This window comes from Pantherophis guttatus, chromosome 5 (assembly GCF_059756535.1).
Source record: "Pantherophis guttatus breed Tessera chromosome 5, ASM5975653v1, whole genome shotgun sequence".
Taxonomy (NCBI): domain Eukaryota; kingdom Metazoa; phylum Chordata; class Lepidosauria; order Squamata; family Colubridae; genus Pantherophis; species Pantherophis guttatus.
Window position 1 is genome coordinate 128,875,472 of NC_142067.1, and position 11,783 is coordinate 128,887,254.

The following is an 11,783-nucleotide window of genomic DNA, read 5'->3' on the forward strand; positions in this document are numbered from 1 at the left end:
TGCATCACAAATACCATTGACCGGTGCTAATGGTTGATACGGAAACAGATAATGATAGACAGATGATGGATAGATAGTTGATACTAATAAAGAAGAATATTTGTAGCTCAGGATTGAAATGATGACTCCTTGCTCAGAGCTCCAAGAGCACCAAGGATCCCTGAGATAGTTGATTGATAGGTGATAGATAGATGACATAGCTCTATAGGTATAGATAGAGGTGAAAGACAGGCAGAAGGACAGAGGTTCTTATTAGACAACTCAGCCTAACCAAATTATAATTTGCTGTTTTCGTAGCAATTGGAATCCCCTTGCGAGGAGTTGCTGGTGTCGGCGGTGCACAATCTGGAGACCGAACTGAGAAAGTTGGGCGAAATTCCTTGGCTCTGCTATATTCTGCAGATGAATGATGACGAGGTGGGTGGAATTCACACATGCAAGCCCTGATCCTCGCTGTTCCCTTTTTTGGGGGGGTAAAGGGGGATTGGACCTGCCTTGAAAATCTGACCCAGGTGCAGGGAAGTTAACTGCCAGAGGTTATGAATGCTTTGAGGACGGTAGTGGGATTCAAATAATTTAACAACCGGTTCTCTGCCCTAATGACTGGCTGCATGGGCGTGGCCAAGGTGGGCGTGGCCATGGTGGTCGTGGCCAGGAGTGACAGACAGCACTCGGCCTCCTGTCCGTCCGGGAGCAAAAATGGGCCACGGGGGAGCCGTGCCGCACCTCCCGCACCCCATTTTGGGCCTAGTAGGCCTCCCTGCAGCCTCCTGGGAGGAAAAACAGGGCACGTAGAGACTCCTGGAAGGGCAGAGCCAGCCAGCAATTTAATAACTGGTTTGCCTGAACCGGCTGAATCCCACAATTGTTTGAAGATGAATTGGAAGAGGTATTTGAACCTTCAGCGAACACACCATCTTTTCGGCAGAAGGAAGGAGCTGCTTCTGATTGAGACTGAAAAAGATACAGCTGCTTTAAAGCTCTTTAAAGACTTAGAAAAGTTAATGGGATTTTAAAAGCAGCTTCCTCCGCGCCCCCCGCCCCCCCCATTTTTTTCCAGGTCAGTACGGAAGCCTGAATTAAAAACAGGTTTTTTTTAAGCAGGCGCTGTGCTTATTACACAAGATCTGAATCATTTTTTCTGCACCCTTTTTGAAGTATATTCAATACTATTTGGCTGCCGGTAAATATGGATTTTTGACTCTTGTTTGTGTAGAAAAGGTCAGGATTGATCTTGCCAGTTTTCGGGTGTGAGCAGAGAATATAAATATGTTTTTTTATGTTTTTACTGTGGGCAAGATTTTTAACTCACGAGAAATACAATTTAGTAGAAAAAAAATCGCTTCATAATATAGTTAATTTACACCCAACAGTTATCTCGTTTTGAAAAGGGATGACTTCACCCTCCATTCAGAACATTTTCATATTGTGGAATTATTCCTAAAATTCCTCTACTTGGCAAACATTCTGTCTTCCTGGTTCGTTTTTCAAGGTCGAATTTCACGATCCCTTTGAAGGATAAACTTGGATAAATGAAGGATAACTTCATTTTTCTTTCATCCTATCAAGATTATCCATCGTGTTTTACCTTTTGGACTTACAACCATCCTTTTCAACAAAGCACACCTTGCACTGAATGGATAGAGCAATGATGGCTAACCTTTTTGTCATCGCGTGCCGAAAGTGGGGCGGGGCGCAGGGCACAAGGGGGGTCACACACACACGTACCTGCACCCATAATGCAATGCATGGGTGACCCCCCCCACCCCTGCGCATCCACACCTGACACCCCCGTGCTCCCTGATCCCCCCGCGCATGTGCACGCGAGCCTCCCACGGCCCGTTTTTGGTCTCAGGAGGCTGATAGCGGTAGCAATGGAGGCGGGTGGTTTGGAGAACCGGTAGCAAAACACCCTGCCCCCCCTCACATGCCCAGCTGAGCCGCATAATCATCAGAGGCTTTTTTTTTACTTTTAAAAGCATTCTTTCTACAACCTCTTCGGCCGAAAAAATGCTTTTAAAAGTAAAAAAAAAAAGCCTCTGATGATCGCGCGGCTCAGCTGGGATCATCAAAGGCTTTTAAAAGAAAAAAACCCCTTTTTTTCTTTTAAATGCCTCTGACGATCCAATGCCTGTGACGATCCAAGCTGAGTTCCCTGATTGTCAGAGGCATTTAAAAGAAAAAAAGTCTCTGCCGATCAGGCAACTCAGCTGGGATTGTCAGAGCCTTTTGAAAGCATTTTTTTACAACCTCTTCGCCGAAGAGATTTTAGTTTATTTTTAGTTTAGTTTAGTTTTATTTGATTTGTATACCACCCTACTCCCGAAGGACTGAGGGCGGTGAACAGCCACAGGATAAAAAACATAAATACAAAATTTAAAACTGAATAAAATCATATTAAACAATTTGGCCAAAGACAGATTTAAAACACCCCAATAAATTAAAAACGAATTAAAATTTACGTTTTAAAAAGGGGGAAAAGGGAAACAGTTAGGCCAGGCCAGCCTGATGGAATAAAAAGGTCTTGAGAGCGTGGCGGAAGGTGCGCAGATCCGGGATCCTCCGTATCTCCGGGGGGAGCTCGTTCCAGATAGTAGGTGCCCCCACAGAGAAGGCTCTCCCCCTGGGGGCCGCCAGTCGACATTGTTTGGCCGACGGCACCCGGAGGAGCCCCTCTCTATGGGAGCGTACCGGCCGGTGGGAGGCTACTGGTGGCAGCAGGCGGTCCCGTAAGTAACGAGGTCCTAAGCCATGGAGCGCTCTAAAGGTGGGAACCAAAACCTTGAAGCACACCCGGAAGACCACCGGGAGCCAGTGCAGCTCGTGCAGGAGAGGTGTTACATGGGAATGATGTTGTAGAAAAAATGGTTTTAAAAGTTAAAAAAAAAAAATGGTCACGCCCACCCAGTCACATTACCCCCCGCCCCCACCAAGCCACGCCCACAGAACCGGTAGTAACAAATTTTAGATTTCACCCCTGATGCCATTAGTTCGCCATCATGGAGATAGTGTCTTCATTTAAAAAAAAATAATACAGCTTAATCTCCTGAACACTGCTTTTAACAAATAAACTGGTGGGTGCATCAAATGAAGAAAATAATAATAATAATAATCTTCTTTTTTTTAGGATCCTCCTTTGGAATACTGTAAGAGAAACAGCCGAAGTACCATGTTTCGTATAGTGCCAAAGTTTAAAAAGGAAAAGGTTCAAAAACAGAAGACTGGCACCCAGCCTGGTATGTTTTCAAAAATGTTGTTGCTTGGAAGAGACAAGGTTGTGAGTGGACTGTGTGTGTAAAACACAATATGCACCGAGCTTGTCTTGGGCTTCCTTGTTAGTCCGTCTTCATGACGACTTGAATTGCTTTATCCCACGAGAAAGTTGTCTCTTATACATACATCTACTTGTGGGTCAAGGGTGTGTAAATGTCATGGCTTAAGGAGGCCACAAAGTCTTGTGTGACACATATTTTAAAAGTGAGCGAATTAAGGATCCATTTGGGGATGGAGTTTTGAGAGCTGAAAATTAACAGTTTGGGCGTCTTGCAATGTTTATAGCCTATTTCACACTTTTAAACCCCACAATCTCCTCCAAAATTCAGAAAAGAGGTTCACATTTGGGGCCTAAACCACACAAGGGGACTTCAGAATCCATAAATCAAACACCTGAGGTTTCTAGACCTTATATTTTACATCTCCATCAACTTTGTCTCTGAGAACACTGAAATCTTTTGAAAGTTCTCAGATGTTCTTCAAGCTTTAGCAAGCCATTGAGTTTCTTTTAAAGACACTATGTGCTATCCAATTAGTCTTTTCCAAAAGATGCAGTCCCTTGAAAGTTCTCAGATGTTCTTCAAGCTTTAGCAAGCCACTGAGTTTCTTTTAAAGACACTATGTGCTATCTTATTGGTCTTTTCTAGAAGATGCAGTGCAGCCCCTTGAAAGTTCTCAGATGTTCTTCAAGCTTTAGCAAGCTATGGGGTTCTTTTAAAGACATTATGTGCTATCCAACTGGTCTTTTCCAAAAGATGCAGTCCCTTGAAAGTTCTCAGATGTTCTTCAAGCTTTAGCAAGCCATTGAGTTTCAGTTAAAGTCATTATGTGCTATTTTACTGGTCTTCTCCAGCAGATGCCGTCAAGTCCTCAGTGTGTTTTAAGAGTGAACCATCTAGCCACCGCAAGGCACAAACCTTGACCGATGCCCTCTGTGAATATGTTCTCCTTCTCCAGAATGTGCTATTAATTTCTGCATTGTTCAAGGTTTCCTCCACAGAAAAATCAGCATAGAAAGTATTATCTAAACAAAGAATGACACTTTTTAAGATACTGAAGCTCCATAGAACATTTCTTTTCATTAGGAAACAGTAAAAATTAGGTTTTACTTTCTCATTGTTACAGGTTGGCATTATGCCATACGTAAGTCCTATTTTTAAAACAATATCATACCAGGATTTCAGTTTCAAAGTGCAAAAAAAAAAAAAAAAAAGCCACGTGAAGAATTTTTAATTAACTGCAGGAATATAATTGAAATGATTGACTTTGGAATTCCTTGGAGGTATCCTGGGTCATAGGTAACTTCCGATAAAACGACTTTTGATAAAATACACCCTCAATTGCTTTTCCATGCCTCCTCCAGTATTAAAATCCTTTCTCTATGGGCCACATGATATGTACAGAACTTTAAAGGGCTGTTTATTTGACCTGGTGAAAGAAGTAATGCTTGAATTAAACGTGGCAGCTATTTTAAGTCTCCACAAAGGCAATTTTTCCCTGTTTGCATTTCACTCAATATATTGATGGGTCCTTGGTGCTCTCTGAGCTTGGTGGTTTCTTTGCAGACGTTTCATTACCCAACTAGGGAACATCTTCAGTGCTAGAAGGGAGTGGGGTTTGCAGAGAGGAGGAAGAAAAGGAAGGGGAAGAGGACTGTGGGGTCCTTGGTGCTCTCTGAGTTTGGTGGTTTACGTTTTATTATCCAAACTAGGTAACATCATGAGTGCTAGCACCAAGGGCCTCTCATTTCCACCTACAAATGATTCACTTTTATTGGAAATAATAGATTGCAATTTGCACATCCTGGAATACCTATAGACAGCACCGATCCTAATTAGTCAAGCTAATGAGTTGGCATCGAGACGCTTGACGGCGTAGTAGCTGGATGTTGGAGCTGAGAGCATGGCTAAGATCCAGGCAGCCCTCAGATTCCTGGGTTTTCCCTACTTTTAACCCGCATGTCAGCGTGACTTCCGCTATCACCGCGCTGCTCTCTTCTCTTCCGTTTCCCGCCTTCTACGGCCTAACCCTTTGCTTGTTGTGCTGTGCCCAGCATGTAGAAAAAGAAAAAAAAATTAAGGGGGTTTTGCTCTTAACTTTGGTAGTTCAGAAATGGGGCACGGATGAAGTCGCTTCTTGGTTGGACCTGCTGAGTTTGGGAGAATACAAAGAAACTTTCATCAGCCACGACATCCGAGGGGCCGAACTTTTACACCTGGAGAGGCGAGATCTGAAGGTATTGGCCTTGTGTTACTTTTTCTGCCTTAAGAGCATTTCAAAAAAAAATGGATGAAAGCTTTTCCTCTCTTTTCCCGTCCCAGCGATGTGCTTGTAGCTTGGCTTTTTAACACGCAACCCTGCATAACTCCCCCCCCTGGCCAAAAACGGCTGTCTTGTTAGGCTGAATTTCTCTGTCTGGTGAGAATAGGAAGGACAAGTATTTTCCTTTTGAAAGAGGTCTTAGAGACTCTTAGAGACAAACGTGAGCCATGCCCTGTGCGGCGGCGGCCAAAAAAGCTAACACAATCCCTGGTTGTATAAACAGAGGCATAGAATCAAAATCACGTGAAGTATTAGTACCGCTTTATAAAGCCTTAGTAAGGCCACACTTGGAATACAGCATCCAGTTTTGGTCACCACGTGACAAAAAGACGTTGAGACTTTGGAAAAAGTACAAAGAAGAGCAACTCAAATGATGAAAGGCCTGGTGATCTGTCCCCGTCCACACACACACACAAACACAGCCAGCCGAGGGTTAAGGAAGCACTTGGCACACACCCAGGTCTTTATCTCCAACATGGCAGTGATATACACACCGTCTGCCAAGTGCTTTTATTTCCACAGAAATAGAAAGATAATATACTCAGCGTGCAAGAGTCCAACAGAAATAATATTCCTCTCAGCAGTTTCGGACGAGGCTTTAGTGACTATCCAAGGTTTATTTTTGTTCATCACAGGGATCACTGGCCACCACCCTCTATTATATAGTCTCTGGGGTGTGGTCCAGTGACTCAGTTCTAATCCCTAGCACGCCTCCTGAGCTGCTGCAATCATTTATCACGCCTTCGGAGGTGTGCGTCCAGGAATGATGTCTCTCCTTCGCTCTCATCTGAGCCACCTGTCTCCCTGCTAATCTCCTCTCCCTCGGCCGGCACCTGAGACAGTGCCAGAGGGGAGGGCCCTGGAGAGGGAGGCCTGGCTGACTCCTCTTCCTCATGCTCGGAGCTTTCTTCCTCCGATGGGACAGGCTCAGAGGGCGGGGCCACAACACCTGGAGACAAAAACATATGAAGAAGAGGTTGCAGGAACTGGGTATGGCTAATCTGGAGAAAAAAAGGATTAGGGGCAGTGGTGAAATCCTCCGTGGATCATCATCAGTTTGCTGCCCGCCAAAAGCACGCTGTGTGTGCGCATCCATACTGTGCACCAAAAGCGTGCTGTGCGAGCATGCACAACACACACCAAAAACACGCTCCATGCGCGCATGCACATTGCGCACCAAATGCGCACTGCGCGTGGAAAAAGAAGACTTCAGTAGGTAAGTAGAACAGCAAGGGGAGGAGAACAGCTGTGCCGCGTGATTTAGTTTCATTAGAAAGCAGGATTTCCTGCTATCTAGCTAATATATACTGCGCGGCACAGCTGATCGTTGGAAATACCGGTTCAAACGAACCGGTAGCTTTTTTTAATCTACCGGTTCGGGCGAACTGGTAGTTTTTATCACTACCAGTTTGCCCAAACTGGAGCGAACGGTAGCATTTCATCCCTGACTAGGGGAGACATGATAGCAATATTCCAGTATTTGAGATGCTGCCAAGCTCTTATTTTGTTCAGTGTGGGTTTCATTGTGTTTTTTGTTTATTATTATTTGTGGTGTATGTGTACTTCTCCCGTCCTTCCTAATCTACAAAAACACAAATCGTCAGATACAATAATAGAGAGAGAGAGAGAGAGAGAGACATTTAACATCCAGTTTGCATGTTAAAACAAGTATTTAGGTTGGTTCGGGGCCTAAACGACAACAGAGAGTGGATACCAAAAAATCAATGTAGCAATTAGAGCTCTGGATTTGATTCCAAGAGCAAAAACAACATCTTTGGGTGGCTCTTTAAAGCAACCGCATCTTTTCCTGGGTTACAGAGAGCAGCAATGTGATTCTGGGTGAGGACTCGGCTGCTTTAAAGAGCTGCAGATGGATGCTACATTTGACCTCTTGTATGCTTCCAAATTATTTACAAAGCATTGCACAATGCTAAAAGCAGAGCATGTACACACACAAGCACAAAGAACTCAGATAAAACATCTTCGAAAGGTTTACCTGCATTGGACTTTGTATCATAGTAACACCTGTAGTGTGTTTACCCGTACAGCTCTGTACACTGCTGATGTTACAGAAATAAGTCTGTCTGCAGGGGGTCCTTGACTTACGACCACAATGGAGCCCATATTATCCGTTGCTAAGCGAAACAGTTCTTAAGGGAGCTTTGCCCCATTCTACAACCTTTCTTGCCACCGTTGCTGAGTGAATCACTGCCGTTATTAAGTTAGTAAGATGGTCATTAAGCGAATCTGGCTTCCCCCATCGACTTTGCTGGTCAGAAGGTCGCAAAAGGGGATGGCGTGACCGCGGGACACTGCAACCGTCATAAATATGAGTTGGTCGCTAAGTGTCTGAATTTTGATCGTGCGACCACAGGGATGTCAGCGTGAACAACGGTCAGAAGTCACATTTTTCAGGGACGTTGTAACTTCGAACGGTCACTAAACGAATATGGTGCATTGAGAATTACCCGTCTTCGTATTTCTTTGTGGAGTTTAGGAGAACAGAAAGTGCAGGATAACCAATTATGTTTATTAATTTTAGGGAAGATCATATCGACCCCAAAAATTTCTTTAATAACCAAGCTTGGCGAAACTGTGAGCTCTTGTTGCGTTGCTCTGCTGTCAGGCCGTCGTAAACTGGAACCGGTCAGTGGAAGCATTAATCAAAATGAGCATAGGAGGGCAGCAGTGCATAACTAGGGAAATACAAATTAATGTGGAAATTCTGGATTTTTCATCTCCCACTCAGAGTTGAAGAAGCTTCTGGGATGGGACGCGAAACATCTTCAAAGAAAAAGCAAGGAAGGCCAGTTGCTTCTTGAAAAAAGGAACTTTGGGACTCCACGAGCTACAAGCAGTGGCCCTGGGTAGGGTTCTGTGCAGTGGGGGGATTCAGCTGGTTCAGGCCGGTTCGGGAGAACCGGTAGTTAAATTGCTAGCTGCCCCACCGCTTCCAGGAGTCCCCACATGCTCCGTTTTTGCTCCCAGGAGGCTGCAGGGAGGCCTACTAGGCCCAAAATGGAGTGCGGCGGGGCAGTGCCCCCCGTGGCCCATTTTTGCTCCCAGGGGGATGCAGGAGGCCAATTGCTGCCTGTCACACCTGCTGGCCACTCCCACTATGGCCACACCCACCCAGCTGGTCATTAGAACAGAGAACCAGGGGTTAAATTATTTGAATCCCACCACTGGTTCTGTGCGATCTGAAAACCCCAAGGTTTACAACCACTTCCTTAGCAACCATTCAAAGTTACAATGGAGCCCCCCGCCCCCCCAAAAAAGGCACTTATATGACCCAGTTCCAAGGGCCACTCTCTCCGTGGTTACATGTTTACCATTCAAGCACTTAGCAACTGGCCAACATTGATCATGGTTTGCAGCATCCTGCAGATATGGGACTGTGGCTTACAGATAAGTTCCCGACTTACAGTTCATTTAGCGACCATTCAGATGGCACTGCAAAAAGTGACTTACGACCATTTTTCACACTTTTGACCATTGCAGCATCCCCAGGGTCACTTGGCTTGACAACTGGCATGTACTTACGACGGTTGTAACGTCCTGGGGGTCACGTGATCCCCTTTTACGACCTTCTGACCAGCAAAGTCGATGGGGAGGCCAGATTCACTTAAACAACCGTGTCGCTAATTTAACAACGGCAGTGTTTTACTTTAACAAGCGGGACAAGAAAGGTTGTAAAATGAGGGGGAACTCACTTAACATCTCACTTAGCAACAGAGAGTTAGGTCTCAATTTTGGTCGTACGTCGAGGACCGCCTGTGTAATATTTTTGCGGAAAGCTGGTGTTTGCTCCACTATTTTCAGCAAAAACAGCCCCCCAGCAAACAATGAGTTTGCGTAACGACCACAGCAGTGGTGGGTTGCTCACGGTTTGCACCGGTTCGCAAGAACCGGTAGTAAAAATTTTTAGTAGTTTCGGAGAACCGGTAATAACATTGGCTGGCCACGCCCCCGAACCGGTCCCCGGCCTGGTCGCCACTCACTTACCCCGCCCACCTCATCAGAGGCTTTTTTAAAAAAAAACTTTTAAAAGCATTTTTTCTACAACCTCTTCGGCTGAAAAAATGCTTTTAAAATTTAAAAAAAAAAGCCTCTGATGATCACACGGCTCAGCTGGAATCGTCAGAGGCTTTTCAAAGCATTTTTTCTGCAACCTCTTCAGCCAAAGAGGTTGTAGGGAAAAAAAATGCTTTGAAAAGCTTCTGACGATCCCAGATGATTTGCCTGATTGGCAGAGGCTTTTCAAAGCATTTTTTTCTGCAAAATGCAGGGAAAAAAAATGCCTTTAAAAGCCTCTGGCGATCCCAGCAGGTTTGCCTCATCGTCAGAAGCTTCTAAAAGCATTTTTTTCTGCAACCTCTTAAGATTGTAGAAAAAATGCTTTTAAAAGTTTTTTTTAAAAAAAAGTTGGCCACGTCCGCCCAGTCACATTACCCCCAAGCCACGCCCACAAAATAAACCACGCCCACAGAACCGGTAGTAAAAAAATTTAGAACCCACCCCTGGACCACAGCGTTCGCTTAATAACGGCAGATTCACTTAAGGACCGCCGCAATAAAAAGGTCATTAAAAGTGTGACAAGTGTCACGACTTAATGATTGTATAATGAACCCAGTCCTTTACGGTCATAAGTTGAAGACTGCCTGTAAACATTTAGAGGGATTTCAAGATGCAATTTTCTGTTTTGTTTTAAAAGTAATGTATTTCTGCTTTCCTGCGCTGTTCCACATTGATCTTGAGCTTTACAGATGGTTTCTGATTTCTGAACGTGAAATCTTACAAAGATGGGCCTCCAACCATATTTTTTAAAAATAGAACAAAAAACACTTTGTGATATGACGACATCCTGCACAAGAGGTTTTGTCTGTGATCTAAAATCAATTTTATACATGATGTCGGACAGGTTTTCCTGATGCCTATTTTGTTCTGCTAGATTTCCTAATGCTTCCCCTGTTATTTAAGACTGTTGCTGGTTATTTTATTTTACTTGCCTTGCTGGATATTTGAAGATGCTACGGCAAAACGGTAATTTCCATAATGTCATTCAAGAAACAAATGTTTACAATTTGATTTGGTGTCATTCCACATTCCAGGGAGACAAATCAAGAACGTATGTTTAAAAATCTAAGAAATAAAGAATGCAGGGAAAAAAAATAGACAGCACCCACTTCTTGTACAAAACATTTCCTTGGAAACACAATTCAGTGTCTAAATAAGTTGATATCATTATCATCATTTAAAGACCTCGTAATCCCTTGCGGGGTGGAGTCTGGGCAACTGAATGGAGCTAGCAGAGTGTTTTAATGTCCGGATGCCCTTCCTGTCACCAATACGGAGTTTTGTTCAGCAGATATATTCTCATTGGGCCCAGGGAGAGAAATATCTGCCTCTATGTAGAATCGAACTCACAGTCTCCTGATTGTGAGGCGAGAACTCCACCTCTAGGCCACCGCACCACTCTGTCTAAATAAGTTGATATGTATGGGGAAAAAATGGACTAATTGTCTAAAATGGGCGCTCTCTAAACTAGCTTTATTGCCGAAAGTTAAATGATGTTCTGCTACTCTGGATTTCTGGGAATGAATCTGTCTTCTCCCTTGTCCCGTAGGATTTGGGGATAACGAAAGTGGGTCATATGAAGCGAATTCTTCAGGGAATTAAAGAATTTGGCAGGAGCCCACCGTTACCGGAACTGTAGCTGTGTCAGCTGCTCCGTCGAGGAAGTGCTACTTACACAAAGGTGTAGAAGGACGTGGATTCCTTCCGGGCGAGTAAATGCCAGGTGGTGAGAAGAGCATTAACTCTGATCGGGGCGAGGTTTGATGAACCAGCTGAATGAGAGTATCCAAAAGGTTTTGTGGTTCTAAATCAATCTTTTAATGACCCGATAATCCCTTGCGGGGTGGAGTCTTGGCAACTGAATGGAGCTGAGTGTTTACTGGCCGGATGCCCTTCCCTGTCGCCAATGCAGAGTTTTGTCCAGCAGATATATTCTCATTGTGCCCAGAGAGAGAAATATCTATCTACCTAGGATCGAACTCACAGCCTCCTGATTGTGAGGCAAGAGCTCCACTTCTAGGCCACCGCACTATTTTTTTGTGGGTCTAAAAAGCCTGTGAAATATATTACGAGAAGTAATCAAAATGTCTCCATTACAGTAAAAAAACAAA

At 44.3% G+C, this 11,783-nt stretch overlaps 1 protein-coding gene across 6 annotated transcripts in view; it reads left to right on the forward strand.

The window, feature by feature from the left end:
• Positions 1–11,464, forward strand: part of DGKH (diacylglycerol kinase eta) — a 99,540-nt gene extending 88,076 nt beyond the window's left edge. For 5 of the 6 annotated variants that reach the window (XM_087895572.1, XM_087895571.1, XM_060686508.2 and 2 more), the window contains 4 exons: positions 298–417; positions 3,128–3,236; positions 5,379–5,509; positions 11,222–11,464. In XM_087895572.1, coding sequence (XP_087751698.1) covers positions 298–417; positions 3,128–3,236; positions 5,379–5,509; positions 11,222–11,311 — 450 coding nt within the window. In that variant the 3' untranslated portion in view covers positions 11,312–11,464. The remainder of the gene's footprint in view (positions 1–297; positions 418–3,127; positions 3,237–5,378; positions 5,510–11,221) is intronic. The other variant, XM_087895573.1, reaches the window with a different exon arrangement.
• Positions 11,465–11,783: the final 319 nt, after the last annotated feature.